Source organism: Sycon ciliatum, chromosome 10 (genome assembly GCF_964019385.1).
Source record: "Sycon ciliatum chromosome 10, ocSycCili1.1, whole genome shotgun sequence".
NCBI lineage: Eukaryota > Metazoa > Porifera > Calcarea > Leucosolenida > Sycettidae > Sycon > Sycon ciliatum.
In genome coordinates, this window is record NC_088652.1 from 18138942 (window position 1) to 18158142 (window position 19201).

At 47.3% G+C, this 19201-nt stretch overlaps 2 protein-coding genes and 1 long non-coding RNA gene across 4 annotated transcripts in view; 2 read left to right on the top strand and 1 right to left on the bottom strand.

Annotated features, from left to right (window-relative positions):
- The first annotated feature begins 3284 nt into the window (after positions 1–3284).
- Positions 3285–12422, top strand: LOC135826400 (mucin-5AC-like). Of its 2 annotated transcripts, none has more exons than XM_065339014.1 (5): positions 3285–3505; positions 7056–7216; positions 7789–7934; positions 8824–8953; positions 11194–12422. In XM_065339014.1, exons 2-5 carry the CDS (start codon positions 7063–7065, stop codon positions 12222–12224), a joined length of 1461 nt encoding a protein of 486 aa, XP_065195086.1. In that variant the 5' UTR covers positions 3285–3505; positions 7056–7062; the 3' UTR covers positions 12225–12422. The 2 variants fall into 2 exon arrangements, with proteins under 2 accessions (XP_065195086.1, XP_065195087.1); XM_065339015.1 differs by having other exon boundaries at positions 3285–3471.
- Positions 12423–15026: 2604 nt separating this feature from the next.
- LOC135826409 (uncharacterized) lies at positions 15027–16969 on the bottom strand. The gene is made up of 2 exons (XR_010555276.1): positions 16530–16969; positions 15027–15627 (listed from the first exon to the last, which is right to left on the bottom strand). It is a non-coding gene; the product is annotated as an uncharacterized LOC135826409 (long non-coding RNA).
- A 135-nt stretch (positions 16970–17104) lies between these two features.
- The window catches only part of LOC135826390 (uncharacterized), a 73099-nt gene continuing 71002 nt past the window's right edge, over positions 17105–19201 (top strand). Inside the window, exon 1 of the mRNA XM_065338999.1 lies at positions 17105–17833. Coding sequence (XP_065195071.1) covers positions 17282–17833 — 552 coding nt within the window. The 5' untranslated portion in view covers positions 17105–17281. The remainder of the gene's footprint in view (positions 17834–19201) is intronic.

Consider the following 19201-nt stretch of genomic DNA (forward strand, 5'->3'; position numbering starts at 1 on the left):
CATACCCAGTTTTCGCAAGGCTGGGCGGGGTTGTGAGCAGGCTTTCATTTCATCTTTTCTTATTATTTCTTATTATTTCTGCTTTTCATCTCATTACAAAAATTCTGCGCTTTTTCTCCATCTGCGCATAAAATCTAGACTGACAACCTGCTTGTTAAATCATGCACCTGCTTTCAGGCGTAAAAACCCTGTTGTAGAGGTCTCAGTCCTCATTTGTTAGACTTACCTGTCTTTATAAATGTAACTTACTCTCTCTCTCTCTCTCTCTCTCTCTCTCTCTCTCTCTCTCTTCTATCTATCTATCTATCTATCTTTATCTGTACCTCTCTATCTATCTTTCTCTCTTTTATTTCTCTCTTTCTTCCTCACTCAACGTTGAATGTTGTCTTTTCATTCATAAGATACCAATGGTGGTACAGTAAGTATCGTTTATAAAGTGACCGGATATAATGATATACCGGTTATAGTGATAGAACACGTCAAAATCAAAATCAAATCTGAAAAAATACAGCTAAAATATCACTATATACACTATTACCGGCTATACCGATATATCGCTTATTGTGATGGCCTTCAGGAAGCAAACCATATCAAATGTACAGGAAAATATCGCATATAATGATCAAGAGTGATCTTTCTGCATGCTCTTGTCCGTTTCTGGCTGTGTTGCCTCTCACGATGATGTTGCCAACTCACGTACACAGCCACTCATGTCTATTTCTGGCTCTACGCAACTCGTTGGACACCGAGTAGATCTACGATCTACGTGAGCACGGATCCAGCTCAGGCTTTTTTTGGAGAACACGCTGAAGAAGCAGCCATGCCACATGATGTATCGAAGTTAGTTCTAGTACATGTACAGTCTGTACTCGTACTGCACTGCCATGCACTGCTCTGTGTCATGCACCGGTACACAGTCCGCGGAGCATGCATGCACTTTCAGCATGCTTTTTCCAGCGTGTACGCATCATTTCATGTGCAGTCATGTGCCATGTGTCGGTCAAACATGCAAATCGGCTATAGTGATGCACCGGATATAGTGATACATTTTCGAAAATCAAAGGGGCACGTTATATCCGATATTTACTGTAATATTGGTTTTGTATCAGAGCGGACTTTCATGGACTTGCCGTTTATTGCTATGCTGCTTTGTGTGATGTGTATGGCGTTGTGCTGTGTGTTCTGCAGTGAGACGGCCATGAACCCACTGTACCATTCAACCAATACATTAGCCGATGGTGACAGCGGCGATGAAACCACCGGTGCTGAATATGCTACAGTCGCCGGCGTCTAGGCGTGTTTAGTCACTGAATGTGTGTGTGTGTGTGTGTGTGTGTGTGTGTGTGTGTGTGTGTGTGTGTACGTGTGGGTGTGTGCGTGCGTGTGTGTGTGTGTGTGTGTGTGTGTGTACGTACGTACGTGCGTGCGTGTGTGATTGTGCGTGTGTGTGAGAGTAAGTGTGAGTAAGTGTGTAAATTTGTCAAAGTGTAAATGTGTGTATATGTGTAAGTGTGTGTGTCTGTCTGTCTGTCTGTGTGTCTACACGCTCATACACATCAAGACAGAAGGTGCATTCAACACTTAATGTGTGCATATGAATTTCTCTACGCTGTACTGCGGTCCGCTTATAATTCGGCACCATTTGAGCCACGGAAGTTCTGCAGCATTTGGGAGCTTGCTGTATTAACAAATCCGAGTTACTGCTGCTGTGTGCGTAAAGAGGACATTCTGACTATTGAACGGTATGCCGGTTTAGTAAGGGTGCTGGTTAAAGTTCCGGATTAAAGACGGACAAAATTAATTTCCTGTACATGTACTAGTGTTGTATTGTTTTACTGCGCGTAAACTGACGGATTTCCAGTGGCACAGTATTATTTTACTGCTGAACAATGCCCCGGCAATGCCACCGTGGGAGCTTTCAGCTTCTCCATTCCTTTCTGCAGTACTACGTGTTACTTGCGCTTGTGCGTCCTCCATCCCTTACAGCCAGCTGCTAAATTTTTAAGAAGGACGTAGCTTGTTACTACGCAATAGCTGTTCTGCAATTTCATCATCATCATTTGCGATGATTTTCTAGAGCAATGTTCACCGATCTTCAGTTGTTGTTGTTGTATACTTTATTTATAGTGGGAATCAAAAGTGTGCAGAGCACAATGCCGGTGTACCCACCTCACAGCCCGGTGGACTTCTAGCAGCCAGTAGCCAGTACTCAGTAGCATGACGATACACTAGTTAGCTCAACTGAAACCGCCTACATGAGTCGGACCAGGGGCGGATCCAGGGAGTTCCGGGGCCCGAGGTGGGGGGGGGTCCGCGGAAGAGAGTAGAGCACGTGACCTCTGTGGCTATGCCCTCTTGCCTTGGACTTTTTATGCACTTTTCACGCAGTGCTTTCCATGATCCGATTTTTCGATTTTGACAGCATGTTACAAGGCGAGGACGGGTAGTGCTCCTGACTACAACCATAACCCGGTTGGCAGAGTCCCGGTCTTGCGACCATTTGAACCAGAACATTTTCTTTTTATGTGTTGTAGACATCACAATCACAAATCCTTTCCAGACGTGATCCCTGCAGCGGCAGCAACGCGACAACGTGAACAATACTGCGGCGGCAACACGACGACATCTACAACACAAAAAAAGAAAAATTTCTGAATCCCACCAACCCCTAGAGTAACGAGGGTCCGAACCTGGGTTTTCTCAATACGGTTCAAATGGTCGCAAGACCGGGGCTCTGCCAACCGCAGCAAAAAAAAACTCTCTACGGAAACATCCATTTTGGATGTGCTCCGCATGTGAAAAAAACCAAAAAAACCATGTTAAACTACCAAGCAAGGCTTCTGTGTATTTTCCATGATCCTGTAGGTTATTTGCATAGTACGACTCGGACTACTCCCGAGTAGCTAGATATAATAAACGATGCAACAAATTTCGTGATTTGGCCCAAATCCGCAATTTTCTGTAAATAATTCCGCGAATTCCTGGCAAGTTCTGCATCATTCCGCACTTTTCGTCGCATTTTTTGTTGTTTTCTGCCGCAATTTCTTGCCCAAGTTTTCGAGAGTTTTTTCCGCAAATTCCCGCAGGGGCAGTACGATACATGAACCACACGTGCTCAGTCCTGAACCTAGTACTATAGGTCAACATTTGTCTCGAACTTTGACCTTTTCAACGAAAAAAACAACTCCACAGACGCGCGGCAATGAACTCAACAACGTACTGTACAGAACATCCGCCACGAACACAGTCTTCAGGGAGTATTTTCAAAAAGCACGAGTTGAACACCGAAATTCGAAGGTGGAGGCCAAATGGGAGGCAGCTTTCCTGTTTCAAGGCCGCCAGTTATTTACACCAGTGTGTTTTTCCACCAAAATAAACTTACAAGCTAGCTGGTGGAATGAAGTTTGCCCTCAACCTTTCAATGCCGCTTTGAATGTAGAGTACACAGGGACAACTCGGAGGATTTTCTCGGTGGGTTGGTTCGTACAGATCGATGCTATCCAAGGTGAGCAGTTATCTCTAAAAGTACGGCGGGCGTGTAGTCAAGGGGTCGCAATCAAACAGCTTTATAATGTATTGTGGCCACCGAGAACTATTCTGCAAAACACCGTGGTCAGTTGTCGGGGAAAGGAAAAGGAAAAGGAAAGCAGTGCGTCCAAAATAACAGTCGAGAGTGCATAACCCCATAACCCCATCCAGGTTTTACTCTTATTGCAGTCCAAATATGGATGAGTGCGTGTGACACTGTGAAATATATTGACCTTCGATAAATACCCACACTCATTAGTGACCACACCACCAACAGTATCAAATTCAAATAAACTTGCTCGACTCAATAAATACCACTGTACTTTTCCATGCAGCACTGCACTTTTCCCTAAAAAGGAGTATTTTATAAACAGTATTTATTGGCCTTAGGGGTCGTCCGCAATTATCGAAAGTTTTTTCCAATCCGTAGTAGCTTCAAATTTTTCCTCACCCACCCACCCACCCCCCCCCAGTCCGTAATAAAATATTATTGATGGACACGCAACGCAACACATATGGAACAAACTCAATCAGTGCTGGTCCATCCTTGTTCGTCGTCTTGGACAACTGCCACAAGCAATTTATAGGGCTTGAAAGTGCTACGTCACAGCATAGCAACAATTTCAAAAATTCAAAAATTGGATCCACTTGGATCCAGTTTTTGTATGGATCCAAGCACATTTCAAGCCGTCTTACTCTCAGCAAGGTGATGTAACCAGTGAAACTGACTGATTTGGCTACTGGGGGCGGGGTTACAACTGGTGGCGAAATAAAAGTCACACCTGCATGCGACATGAGTGGGTTGCTATGCACCCACATACTTAGGCAATAGCAAAGTCACACCTTAGTGGATCCAAAAATAGAAATCTGATGTCAACTTCCTACTCCCTGGCCGTTTTGACGTCATCACTTTCAAGCCCTATTGTTCTGTAATAATCAGAGTCACCAGCGGTTTTGAAAAAGGGCTGCTTCTTCACCGCCTTTCCAAACAACGTCGCCTGTCTGGACATAGTCAATAACAGTCGTCAGCGCCAGCGCTAGACGGAAGGACTTCAAAGGAGTGCATGGAAGACGGTACTCTGGACGAAGGAGACAGTGAAACTCAAAAATAGAAGGTGTCGACTCGCCGTCGAATGCGCCGAACTTTATGATCCCCGGCCCAGGAGCAGCCAAGGAAGCGCGCGCGGGGGCGCAGAAACTGCCAGAACTACAAAAATATTATAAGACTTTAGTAGTAGACAGTTCGCGCGCAGCCGCGCGTGGAAAACAGGGGCTACACGTAGACGTACACGTGGCACGCGCACGTGTCATTTCGGAAGTTTTTCAATCCGTAACTGGCCTTGACCCACCCACCCACTTTCGAAGCTACTACGGATTGGAAAAAACTTTCGATAATTGCGGACGACCCCTTAGTGGTATTTTATAAACAGTATTTATTGGCTTTTGGGCCAATAAATACTGTTTATAAAAATAATACCACTAAAGCCAATATATACTGTTTATAAAATACTCCTTTTTAGGGAAAGCGAAGGTCAACATATGTATAATAAATGTACCGTAAAATCCCGCCAGAGCGCCCCTACCTCCTCGACGCTTCAGGTGGGGAGGGGCGGATGGGCGAGTCCTACTTGCTGCATTCAGTGCTACATGAAAAAGTACTCACCCTACGAAAACTGTTCGTGCATCTCGTACACCGAACAAAGGTCAAGAGCCAGGAGTTGTACAGACCCGACAAAACGCAGGGTTTGTGCGATCCCTGGTCAGGAGGGTGGGCACTGTTGCGTACATTTCCAACGGGGTCGAGCAGTGCAGTACGGCATCGCAGACTGCGACAGAGTCATACGAGGATACCATCAATCACGTCCCTGACAAGATGTCAGGGAGGGGCGGATGGGAGAGACGGGGAGCTCTGGCGGGATTTTACGGTAGTAGCCTCAGGATTTATTGCAATTACATACCAGTTATAAAAACCTCGGGGGACCTCGGTTTTTATACTGGTATGTAATTGCAATAAATCCTTCGGCTCTACATTTATTATATACGTAAATAATGGACAAGTGCATTCCAATTCTGCCAAATTTGTCTTGCCACTGGACATCTCACTGACACTCACTACAGTCCATTCAGAAAAAGATGGACTTCTAGCTTTTGGTCATAAAATTAATGGGTCAAACGTTGAGTTTTTTTTTCTGCAATCCCCTATGGAATCCTCTTCCAATTATGTTTCTGAAGTCTATTTCTCCAAAAAGCAAGCCATAGCAAGAATAGGATTTCGGCCAGGTTTTGCCCCAAGAGCACTGAATTGGGAAAACCCATCAAAATCCAGGCCGTTTGACCTTGCCTGTAACAGAGCATTGTACGGTTCGAACCCCAGTTCAGGTACCCTTTTTGGACCCTTTTCAAATTTCAAATTTCACAGCATTGCACTGTGTACGATAAAATCTTGAAAAGTCGCCTAATACGGGAGCTCGCCAGAGCCTGGGCCCATCTTTTTGTGAATGGACCGTAAACTGAAAGCCTATACTCAGTACCAAGAGTACGCGACCCCAAGAGTGTGCAACTTTGATCTCTGAGCTATGTCCAGGGTGCTATGCATAGCGTGTTCCCTTCATTACGGCGTCAACTGACACTCCTGCTGACTGGCTTTGAAATCTCAACGATTTCTCACAAAATACGTTAGGTTCAGAGCCAGTGCTTGTACGCTAGTTACCCAGGCGCGTAGCACTGCCGTTGGAGGTTGTCCGGTTGGAGGGGGTCTGGGGGTGTCCCCCGGGAAATTTTTAAAATTAGGGTGCATAATCCTGCATTCTGGGCACTTCTGGGCGAAAAAGTGGTCCGGCCAAAGCCTGACCGGCCGGACCGGCTGCTACGCCCCTGTTACCACACACACAAGCTCAGGTTCAGAGCCAGTGCCTGTACGCTAATTACCACACACAAGCTCTTCCAAAGTCTCCAAGAAACACTCACTAGGATAGTGATAGGTTTTTCATTTGACCGGCCGACGAGACCACACGACGCTTGCAGACCACAGCACGAACAGTTCACCAGCCACACTCCACGAAAGCAAGTAGTATTACTCCTGACAAGTCATGTTGATGACGGGGAACTCATCAGACTACTATTTGACCACTAGTTGACGGACCTATGGAAGATGGCAACAAAGAATTACTCACTAAGATGTTGGAAGACGTAGCAGATCAAAAGACGCAATAGCCCAGCTGGTACCCCAGTCTGTTGCTACATAATATGGGCAGTGTGACATGCTAAACGGTTAAAACCCCACGTCATGCAGTGTTGCATACTCGTGAGGTCGTGGACACTTGTCAGTGCTCAATAGTCAGTACCCAGAGAATACACATGCATGCACACACACACACACCACCCCCATCACCATACATACACACGCACACACATGCACCCTCCCCCCCCCCCCCCCCCCACACACATATACAAACATACACTCGCAGGCGCACCTATTATTTGGGTATGGTTTTATATCAATGTGTTCCTGGTGTTGTTGCTTGCAGTGCACACATGGCCATGAAAGGGCAGGATACAAGGATGACTAACGGCGGGTGCGCAATGACTGCCAGGCCCACCGCTACTACACTTCCACTCGTTGTTGTTATCACAACTCTTGTCCTGTGTGTCACCAGTGCAAGTTCTTCCAGTATTCTCAAGCTTGTGGGTAAGTTGGGAGACTAGCTATATTTGTATAGCACATACATTCCCCCGTCAGGTACCAATAGGTACATATTATTTATTTCCTGACAAAAAAAGCCGACAACAAATGTGCTCATGTGGGCAAGATGCAAGGTATAATTGTAATTTATAATATAAACAAGGTATAATTGTGTCTCGAATGTGTGACTACAGCTCATGCCTTCCCCCCCCCCCCCCCCCCCCCTCTCTCTCTCTCTCTCTCTCTCTCTCTCGCTCTCTTGTGATAACCCAGCTGTTCGTTTTCTTCACTCCCATACATTCCATTGAAGAAAATGAACCCAGGAGGCTGCGACAGAATGATAACATTGGCAATGTTTGTATCGGAGTTCCCAAAACTACATTTCCGAACTCATTGGGTGTCCAACTTGTTGGTTGCTTTCCATCTCTCTCTCTCTCTCTCTCTCTCTCTCTCTCTCTCTCTCTTTCTCTCTCTCTCTCTCTCTCTCTCTCTCTCTCTCTCTCTCTCTCTCTCTCTCTCTCTCTCTCTCTCTCTCTCTCTCTCTCTCTCGTGTGTGTGTGACTGTATGACTGGTGCAGACTGGCTCCCAGCACCGACTGGCTTGAAAGTTCTGTCCGGACACGTCACTGCTGGTTACACACTGACCTGGGACAAGTACCCCAAGGAACAGAAGACTGCCATGTCCTTCCGTATCACCTGCACTGGACCCAACACAGTAGTCGAAGTTAGTAGTGCATTAATTACTCATCATTTTGACCACAGGCATGATGTCATTGTGATGTCATTGTGATGTCAATGTGATGTCACTCGTACAACTCATGGGGACAACATGGGTGCTCTCATGGGAAATTGTTGTGCTTTGCTTTGCTAGCTGTAATTATTTGGGGAGATGTTTGCGTTTTCTTGAGTTGCGTTGGTTCGCGAGGAGAAAAACATTTGTGATCTCATGTCGAGCTGAAGTGTGAAGTGTCCACGACACAATGCACAGAGTTTGTCACAGTGTTTCAAAATCACAGATGATGGGTGGTTCCTACCTAAACAAGGTGGGGTTTTTCGAGCTCACAATTGCGTCCAGCTATGCAATACTACAATAATATAACTTGTTGGTGCAGACAGATTTAGGCGACTGTAAAACCGGGAGTTTTCGGTGGTGTGATATTTTCGGTATTTCCCAGAATCAACGGCCCGGTAGCGCAAAAAAATCGGTAAACAAATTTTCTTTACTGCAGTCGACATGCACGTACGTATATTTTCGTTGCATTTTATTTTAGGTAAAACTGCCTGTACCGAAGTTACCGAACATAAGTCTCCGCCGAAATTTCCGGTTTTACAGTACATGTCGCCACCTGATCGATCGGCGAGGACAACGCAAACTAAGAACATCCAGGCATGGGAATAATTCTGAGTCTGTCACCTTCATTCTCTCTCTGTCTGTCTCTCTCTCTCTCTCTCTCTCTCTCTCTCTCTCTCTCTCTCTCTCTCTCTGTCTCACTCTCTCCCTCTCCGTCTCTCTCTCTCTCCCTCTCCGTCTCTCTCTCTCTCTCTGTCTCTCTCTACACACACACACACACATACATCTATGCCTGCCTCTTTTGCTTGGTCTCTGAACACAGGATACCCCTGACACCAAGATTACTCTGGCCACACTCCGACCTGGTTCCAAGTATCGCTGTCAACTGCAGGCAATCATTGGACAGAATGAGGCGTCACAGAATCCAATATTCGTACACTTTTCAACGTTAGGTACGTTACGGGTCCTGGTAATAGTCTTGAAGAAGAGAATCTCTGCCATCGGCATCAAAGAGCATATTATCTTTCTTGTCGTTGTCATGCTCCACTCGCCTGTGTTAGGAGAGACGAGCGACAACTCTCCCCACCATCACCTGGTGGAAATTTCCTTTGGGAGAGCCCAGTATCACTCGTCGAATACAGTGCTGCTCAATGAAATCCAGTCGCGAGAGTCAAGTTGGCGCCGTGCACCTTTCGCAGCCTAGCGTTCACAAATCTAGGGCTGCGCAACGCCCGGCGCTTACTTGAGAAACTCGACTGGATTTCATTGAGCAGTGCTGTAGTATTCGCTTGTGCTAGTCCAAGTTTTCAAAGCCAGTTGCCGCTTGCTTTCAAGTGATCGGTTCCAGTGTGAGCAGTGTGGTCTTGCCTTGGTATTTTGAGGATAGGGATAACGATGACTATACTGTGGTCCAAGGAAACCCGTGGGGCACAAGTTATGCGTTAGAGTCCGCCAACTAAACCAGGTTTTTGAACAGTCAGACGTGCACCAGACGGCCGCATAAACACAGAACTTGTGCCCCACCGTTTTCCTTGTTTCCTTGTTTCAATTTAATATTTTCCTTGGCTCACCATCTGAGTACATACATACGGTGGTCCCTTTGAAATTCAGAACCGTTAATTTTGTGCTACGAAATTCTGCTGGATTGGGGGGGAGGGGGTGCTGGATTATCGAATCTGATTTACTGGTGCAGTCAGTGTGCACGAAGAGGATTATTCTGATTACTAGAAGAGATGCGAGCATAATGCTGGTTTGTAAAGTGCTGGATTAAAAAGGTACGACTGTACAAAAAAAGAGGGTAGAACCTTACATGTAGTGTGCACTCCTCACTCTCCAACATGTCCCTTGCCTGAAGAACTGAAGAGCAGTGCCACTACAGTAGACCACATGGCATATGCAGAGTCAATGCGGAGTCCATTCAAGCCTAAAAGATGCGCCATTACGTTTCCCTTTTTTGCTATAAAAGGGTTTTAACCCTTTTATAAAAGTTCACTATGTTAGCCATTCTACATTATCAACCTTCACTGATGAGATCCTCTGATGATCGAAACAGCTGCTGTCTGAAGGAGCAGAGTACCAACTGAAGTGTCGTTTTGCCGATGGTGCGCTGTGGCAACGTGTTGAGGTCGGCCGGAGAGCGACACAGTGTGGTGTGGTGGTTGATGATAATCAGATTATTCTGGAGAAGGCTGAATGCTGCTGCTTACTAGTACCCCTCGCAATTCAATCCTGTACAAACAAAATACTTTGGCGGCAAAATGTGATTCCTATGCAATCTGACGGTGGATGGTGTGTGTGTGTGTGGGGCTGGGGGGGGTGACATGTTTCTACTTGAACGAATGGTTGGCTTGATGTAAATAATTCAGAAACCAATGCTGTAGAGCTGTCCTGAGGGGGGGGGGGGGCGAAAGGAATGTTATTCGTCATGCCAGCTGCAGCTTCCAAGCCATCCGCATGCATTTTAAGTTCGTGCACAGCCTGGCATTGTTCCAAAATGAGATGTTCGTCGTTTCGTTCCTATCAATGGCGAGCATCATACCATGTGATCACACCATGTGATCATACCATGTGATCACACCACGTGGAAAACATGTAGAAAACCGTCCAGACGTTCTTTTAAAAATCTGTAAATCTAGCCTAAATTATTCTTTAAAAATCCGGGCCATTTTCCAGCCTTAGGCCCTTTTCAGACTAGATACAAAACAGCCTATCAGTTACATTTACATAGAAGTTCCCAAGACAACAACAAGAATCTGGCGGGAAGCCTAAAAAGCTGCCCAATCCTTTCGGGCAGGGTGGGAACCCTTGTACAAGGCAACTTTCCCGCATTTATCATACTTTCACAAGGCAGTCGTAAAAAACAGAGTAAATTATCGTGTCCGTTCCCGAAGGGAACTCACGACGGCCGCTAACACCCGGCAGCAGTCGTACAAATATACAAACTTTGTACGACTGCCGGCTGCTTTCACACATCCCAGGCCCCATTGCGCAATTGTGTAGGGTCGAAGGTTGCATGTATGTTGCATGTAAAATGTGTAGTCTGAATGGAGGCGTGGAAAAATGTTGCCTTTTAGGTTTTATGTGATTTTTGTACTGGATGTTCTATGTACGTAGTCTGCAGAGGGCCTAAGTGTTCTTCGGCGCCCGATCTGACAGTAGTGTCATGCGTTTTTGTGCTTTTCTTGTATTCCAGTTGGTAGCACAGGGAAATCCCCTAGCCAAGCTATGACCAAGAGCAGACCGACGGCTACACAGATGGCACTCGAGCACGGCACCGAGGCTCGCAAGCCAGCGGCGAAATCTAATACTCAAACAGTCTCGTCGCGCGGCAAAGCAGCAGGCAGCACCGACGTAAACCGTGTGAAACCTGCCCTGCTCAGCTCCAGGCTGACGGCCGTTACTAGCGTTAGCTCTAACAAGGCGGCCTCGGCGACATCAAAGGCAAAGTCTGGTACTCCTGCGGTTACTAATCTGAAGCCGGGAAATGCCACAGCAGCACCTAAGCAAAGCACAGCAGCAGCAGCAGCCGCCACCGAGCGCAAGCCGCCCAAGAACGCCATGCGTACGTCAAGCCCGGCAAAGCGCACAGCTGTGTCGACACCGCCCACGCCTATCACCATGGCACCCACCAGGCCAGCCGTCACCAGACGGCCCACCACCAGTTCGCCCCCGATACCGCCGACAATGCAAGCAGCGTCCAGGCTGCCGCTCACACTGGCCAACGGCAAGCCCATTTCGACCAGTGCCATGGCGAGAAAACCACCGGCCACTACCATATCGCACGGCGCATCACCAAGCACTTCTCCTGGCCACGTTCAGTCCGCACTGGCTAAGCTCACGTCTTCTCTGCCGCCATGGATGGGAGACCGGCCACGTGAGCCCATCCAAATTCAGCAGCGTGTGAACAGGCCCACGTTTGTGCTTCGCCTGCCGTCCCACACGCTCGTCATCCTGGCGGCAGGCATATCTTTCTCGTGCCTTTTGGCCCTTGTCCTGCACTCGTGCAAGCAATTGGCCACCTCCGTCCACACTCCTGCGCATCTCAAGGTAAAGGTGTCCTTGGAGGAGCTGCCCACGGTCAACGAGGCAGATCTGGAAGATCCCGAGCTGATGATGGCAATGCACTCGCCCCGTACTGCCAGCATGTCATCAACTGTAGCCACAGGCACATCCTGGGGAACGGTATCTCGTCACAATACGAATCACATGCTGCTGTTCTCATAGCTAAAATAAACGCGCAGTTGCAAACATTGCCATCGCCATCATTGGTAACGCTGTTAACAGTCATGGCGGCAGTAGCACTCATCTGTCCGGTCTCCCTGGCCTTAGAGCCCTCTTCTATCCAGCAGCATGCACCTGATGCCCACAGGTGAAATTGCACGCGCTCTGGTGTCTGTCAGTCGTCTTGCTGCTATTCGCCCCCTGGCCCCAGTCTCAGGTTTGTTGGCGACAACAGAGTGGACAGTGTGAACAGTGTGGATACCCCTTCAACAATGCGGACGACCGAGCACGAACACTGAGAACCTGGCGCTTTCAGTAGCAATTATTGCCGGAATCGTTACAAAAATAGGAGATTCCCGCAAGACCTTACACACTGTGAGTTTCCATTCTTTGTCTTCCTTCTCATCTTCTCGCCTCTCCATCTCCTCATGCTTATTACTCATTTCTAGACACTCCCCTAGTCATCCGTCTCTCCTACGCAACATATCGATCTATCCAACTCCTTACATTATTGTTTATTTCTTACTCAATAGCGTTAAATACTTGGCTAATCTACTTCGGTATTCATCTCATTCTCATCTTCTTCTTATTCTTCCTGCTCCTCGTATCATTGCTTGGTTTTTATTCCGCCTGGTCTTCCGATATATCTGCCTTCAATCTACATCCTTCCTGCTGTATGGTCATCCTGGAAGGCCCCTCAAAACATCCCCTACTCGACAGGTCATCACCCCGCACCGTTTGTCTGGAGCCATCAGGTGCTGCCACATTTCCATCAAAGACTGATATCTATATCTATAACATTTTCCGTGTAACCGTTTTCACCCCCCCCCCCTCTCATTTACAGCAAATCCAAGCTTTATCCCAATTATTTCCCTACCAATGTGTCTCTTTCCCTTTGGTCACCATCCTGTACGAATCAACAGATGATTGACATTTCAATCAGAATAGTTATTTTATCGTGCTTTCGGGCCCCTACTTTTTCAATCCTCCCCTTCAAACTCCGACAGATGATCGGCATTTTAATCAGAATAGTTATTTTTATCATTCTTTAAAGCCAATCTTCCTCTGGAGACTGTAACATGCACGGTGCGTGCGGTTCATATGTGCGTGTAAGCCGCATCCTTCAGTTTCAACATTATCTTTCACTAACTTTTTCTACGGTTCCCAAATCCAAAGATAACGTCATCGCTGTTCTGTCACTTTCACAGAGAGGAGATGAGCAACCACTGCGCGGGCTGAACAGAAAGCCGGTGATAATTTTTTACCGGCTTGCTCGTCTCCGAACCCTTGGGACCGTGGGCCACCACAAGGGTGCAGACTGTGCAGCAGTGCACTATGCAGTAGATTGGCGAGTGCTGGTGCACACGTGAAACTCTCTCCCGAGTCTGGTCGGCGAAGTCTAGATTAGATTGACTTTGACCAGGAGTCGTTAAGCACATGCTACAAGTTCCAGCAATCAACTTATTATTGAGTCCATTATGGCCATATACTCTTGTTACAGGCCTTGGGCTTTGTACGCATGCATTACAAAGTATATAGCGCACCTCCAAGGCCGCCATGAAAATCTGTACTCTACTCGTATAGCTGAAGCACAGTACAATGTATTGCTATATCCGAAGTCAGTTCTACTCTGTTTATCTTCGTAGCCATGATCAATGTACATACATATACACAGTGATAGTTACCTGATCTGAATCATCGGATACATGTAGTGTCAATAGTTACAGGCTCGCAAGGAAAAACCAAACCTGTAATACATGTAGTTACTATTGACCACAGAATGTTTCCAATCAGATTGTTTCTCATACTCCGCCACAGTGCATGTATGCCCAGTGCTCATCAGGGAGTACTAAAAAAACGTTTTTTTAGTACTCCCTGATGCTCATGGATGCTTCGGACTGTTAGAACTCAGATTGGAATAGGGCATGTGGACTGGAGCCATACAAGAAATTAGATTGTGAGTGCAGTGCTTTTAGCTACCGTAAAGTCTTGTATAAAAGCCGCCCTTGAATAGAAGCCGCAATTTTGGGCCCATCAAATCACACATAAGCCTGGTTTTAGTGTTGACATACATAGAAATACCTGTCTTGTATAGAAGCCTGCAATATTTCACCAAGAAAGTCATAGAAGCCGCGGCTTTTATACAAGACTTTACGGTATCTGTGCTGCTCCTCCTGTGTCCCACACAGACTGATCTGCACAAAGACAGAGTTCAGACTTGTCCAGAGTCGCAATCAACTGCTGACTTCCGGTTAGCCGCTCAAAATCCAAGGGACGGAGCAAGTAGAACATGTTCCGAGCCCACCAGTATCAAGGCACTGCAGCGCAAACTCACCAACAATCCATTACAACTTGCATGCCCAGCCCAAATGGAAAGTCGTCGCAAGTCAGCGCTGACTCACATCTTTAGTGAGAGTCTACATACACTTTCAGGGGCAGATCCAGGAGGAACCCCCTAAATTTCGTAAACGTACTACTGGCAACCATACCTATGCGTGTTCATGTACATGTATCAGCTATTCAGTTTTGACTATGCTGGAACCCCAACTGTAGAGATCGCTGGATCTGCCGCTGACTTGCATAATGCACGCAAGCTCAACGCAAAGGCAAACTTTCCCAGCCCTCGTGACGCACCCCCCGGCACTGGCACAGCACACCCGATCAATGTGGTGCGAATAATCTCGACAAGGATATCTGTAAAGGGTTTGCTCCCCATACCGGAGCTGGCACTATTCCACCGACTTGACTTGACGCTCGACTGGCTCGCGACTGCCATCCAGAGCACACGAGAAGTCCATCGAACACTTCAACTTTCGTACTATTTCGTAAGGATGTCTGTATTCAGTGTCATTTTGATAGATACACTGAATGAGATAAAGCACTAGAGCACTACTATCACTAGTAAGTAACACAACATCACCACATGCATTGCCATTTGCCAATAATCTCATGCAGGAAACTCAATAGAAGTACACTGCGCAAGTGCAGTATAAAAATTAATAGAAACTGGTACTGGACACACATACTGGAACACTTCGTCCAGCGTTATGCGTTCAGTAGAAAATTTGAGTTGCTTACAGTCGAGATACGCGTGTGCACAGCAAGGTGATACGGAAATATCAAGCCGCAGGCTGATCGGCCGACGTGCCCATCTTTCGCCTGCGACCGTCACGGGTATATCGCTTGCCGGTCCAGCGCGCATCTCACGACTGCTAGCTTCTCTCGAACAACGGCGGCAACAACGCTGGCATCGACGGCCACGTGCAGCGAGCGTCAACGTCGCCAGCTAATCCGCTCCTGCCTCGACCTTGGTGCGCTCTCGCAGATCCGAGGATTCAGCCGACTCAGCTGCCTGGAGTGGAGCTGACTCATCTGATTTCTCTGCTGCGGGCTCTCCAGGAGAACTCTGAAACCAAAAACAACAACAGCAGCCAACAAAAACAACACCTTATACAATCTATTTTGCATAGATGACAATCAATGTTTCAGATGCAACTAGAGTTTCAAGCAAAGCAATCCTGCAGTGCTGTCGGTCGCCGAAGAACTACTTCAAAAGTAGGTGGTCAGCCTCGTAGCCTAGACCGTTCTTATTTTCATGTGCTACAGTCTATGCACAGTTGAGTCACCGTGTATACATTGGTATGCCGTGCTTGGTGGAATTCTAGCCTGGTCGTTCTTCGGCGCCCGGCAGTACCGTAAGCCAATAACAAAGTGCGGCCCACGGCGATCAGAGGCAGGAAAAAAGCAACCAAGGACCCAGGACGTGCATCACGCTACAGCAAAGTACGGAACTCTAGGGTACCTTGTAAAAAGGCCTTAGCCTGCAAGGCTTAGGCCTGTGGGGATTGCCCTAATCAAGATTTAAAAAATAATAATAACTGTGGGACTAGGCTACGAGGCTGACCCACCAGTAGAGCACTACAGGGAAAGGCAAGCTGAAGAGCACCCAGGCAGGGTAGAAGAAACATGGCGCGACTTGACGTCACGAACTGTGGGCTAGTTTTTTGGCGTAATGAATGTGCCGTACTTGGCACCAGCCTGTTTCACCTTTGCACTCAGTTCACTCCACAGACTGGGATTGTCAATGTGCACACAAAAAAAGTAGTCCTTCCAGTTTCTGCTTTGCAATGTAGTGGTGCAAGAGTGGATGAAATTCAGAGTCGAAAGTGACAGCCTTTGCCCATTGCTTTGTACTGTACTTGAAAAGTTCACTCTTCCAAAGTCAATAAAGTTACGAAGTGTCGAATAATTTCTCTCTAAATTCCTATTCAACCCGCTATAATGAACATCTCCCATTTAGCTCCTTACCTTTCCGCTATCCTGCTCTGCTTTGCTGCTTGCAGGCTTCTCGCCCGTGACGAACTTAGCATACAGTGGCTGCAGGTACTTGGTCCAGACCCACAACAGCAGGGGGACCACGAAACACGACACTCACACCATTTTGAAACGGACCTTCCAGACGAGATATCTACACTCTGTGCGTGATCGTCACCAAATCTACAGGGTTATGCCTTTCAATAACTGCCCCAACGTTTCAACTCAAACAACAGCTTGTCCAAACTCAGCAAAGACAAAGACTGCTGTTTTGCCTTTTTACCTTTCTATTCCAAACGTTTCTGAACCAGGAAATGCTCTCGTTTTGTTTATCAGAATGATCATGATGTAATGCTCGAGTCAGTACTACGTCATGCATGACTTTGGCGTTGCCATACGAACGAAAATGGCGTGCCCACGCCTACGGTCGGGCGCCGGCGGGCGGCGCGTCACCCAACCCACGTGGTGCACACAGTCTAGTACCACGCAGTGTTTTTGTAGTTTCCAATTCCAGTTTTGAAAATTGCTAGCATTTTTTTACCAGCAAATGCGACAGCTAGCAAAGCAAAAATGCTCGTCCTGTATGCTGTAGCTTGTAGTTTCTTCTCGATATTTTCCGTCCGTAGTCGTAGAGTTCGTTCAGAGATTTGAACGGCCTTGTCGTTTGTTTGCCTTTGTCCACGTGAAGGTAGTTCTAGTTTTGCTATAGCTATTATTTTGAAAGTTTGTACGTGGCGGTCCGTAGAATGGATGAGATAGTATTTATGGCTGCAGAAACGAATCCGCGACGGAACTGGCAGGTGCTGAGCAGTATGGTGTGTGACGTGACCACCCAACACCGGGACGCAGTAATTGCTTGTCCTAATCCCAAGGCTTGCAGTTTCGTGTTCAGTCCCGACGGCGGCAAGGTGTTCTTTCGCGGATATCCAGCTCGCAGACGACCGGCCACTTTGCTATACGCCGAAATCAACACCTCACACTCATCCTCACGGGCGGCGGAGGGGCCGTCCAGAGTTGATGACGTGGTATCCCGTGACGGTGTTGACGTCACGTATTGCTCCAGCCAGCACGCAGCAGTGGACAGTCTTCCCCGCGTCGAGTGGCACAGCGTGTTCAGCGACCTGTTGCCGCGGGAACCGCTGACGCGCGAGGAGAAACTGCTGCACGAGCGGCAGCGCACGGCATTCTCCAGCGTGTCGTATGAGTACAACCCGGCGTCGGACTCGTTTCTCTTGTCATGCTCGGGGAGAGTGTACGAGGCGAGGACGACTGCAGCGTCGACGGATTCGCCCTCTCAGGTATGTGCATGTAGGTATGTGGTGGGAAAGTCCGTACCCCCCCCCCCCCCCACTCCAGAGCCGGTACGTTTCCGTCACTGTTTTTGGGTTTGTCGCAGCGAAATCAGAACTTCTGACGTCAGTACATGTACTCAGTATAGTATAGTATAGTATAGTATAGTACAGTTGCTGTCCACAGATTTGAGTACTCAGTATATTACATGGTAGTTTGCACAAGTGAGGGTGCGACAGGAAATCTCAATTCCAAACTAGTACTCCATGAACAAGAACTAACTCCTTGTGCATGCGCACCCATCCTGATATTATTATGTAGGTATGTGGTTACTATGGTGACCGGTAGCCATGTACAATAATTGACTTAGCCCTGTGATGAGAAAAGGGACCAAGTGACATTTTCAGCCAAATTGAGTTTCGCGCTATTCTAATAGCTGGTTTCACGCAGAAACCGGTGCAAAAAACAGAAGTGTAATACAGTCAAATCTGCCGTTAGCGACCTCTGCTGTAGGCGACCATCTAGCGTTAGCGACCGATTTTCCGTGCACCGACGGTTTCACATACAAACTGATCTGTCCAGAGCGACCATCTGCTGTGCGCGACCAGCGACCGCGATTTCATGTACGGTGGCTGCATTCAAATTAAATCTGCTGTAAGCGACCGCGACCCAGGTTCAGTAAGGTGCGAAACTGTACTTGCCAGTGCGCGCTGTCAACTGCAAAGTGTGAAAATGCGCTGTCTTGCAAGTGCGATCGACTGGCGCCTGGCCTGTAATCATGGTAATGAGGCTGTGCTGTAGCTCTAGCTCTCAAGTCCAGGCGCTAGGCAGTGTCGATCTACTGCCGTGTCGCATACGCGTACTATACGGGTATGGTCGTCGTTGAATATCCAATAAAATGATATTAAAAATCACATTATTCTCGTCGATTTGAGTACATGGAAGCATATACCTGGTATGCCGAATTTACCATACATCTGCCGTAAGAGACCATCTGCCGTAAGCGACCGCTTTTTCTTGCACCAAGGGGCGGTCGCTTACGACAGATTTGACTGTATCTCCTTTCCACACAAAGTTACGGTAGTTTCGGTGAACACGATTCTAAGGTATATTTCGCATTTTCCGATAAGCGCGAAGCAAAGTTTGATCATCAATTACATGAAACTGTTGCCACCCAGAACACAGTATTTGGCTACAAATGTTGCGACATGGTACAGTCCATTTCAAAACTATAGACGCGTACCTAGGCAAAAACTGGTATGCCAGCATCTGTGCCACATAAAATCTGTGATCACTTTGTGCATAATTTTTTCCAAATTGAGCGTCTGTTATCCAATCGTTTAGAAACTATATGAGAGTAATTGTGGAGCGGACCT

Excerpts from the sequence above, each read along its gene's own strand:
- LOC135826400 (XM_065339014.1), top strand. The coding sequence starts at position 7,063 with ATGGCCATGAAAGGGCAGGATACAAGGATGACTAACGGCGGGTGCGCA. Across the intron at positions 7,217-7,788 it reads CAGTATTCTCAAGCTTGTGG|ACTGGCTCCCAGCACCGACT; the intron begins GTAAGTTGGGAG and ends TGACTGGTGCAG. Across the intron at positions 8,954-11,193 it reads CGTACACTTTTCAACGTTAG|TTGGTAGCACAGGGAAATCC; the intron begins GTACGTTACGGG and ends CTTGTATTCCAG.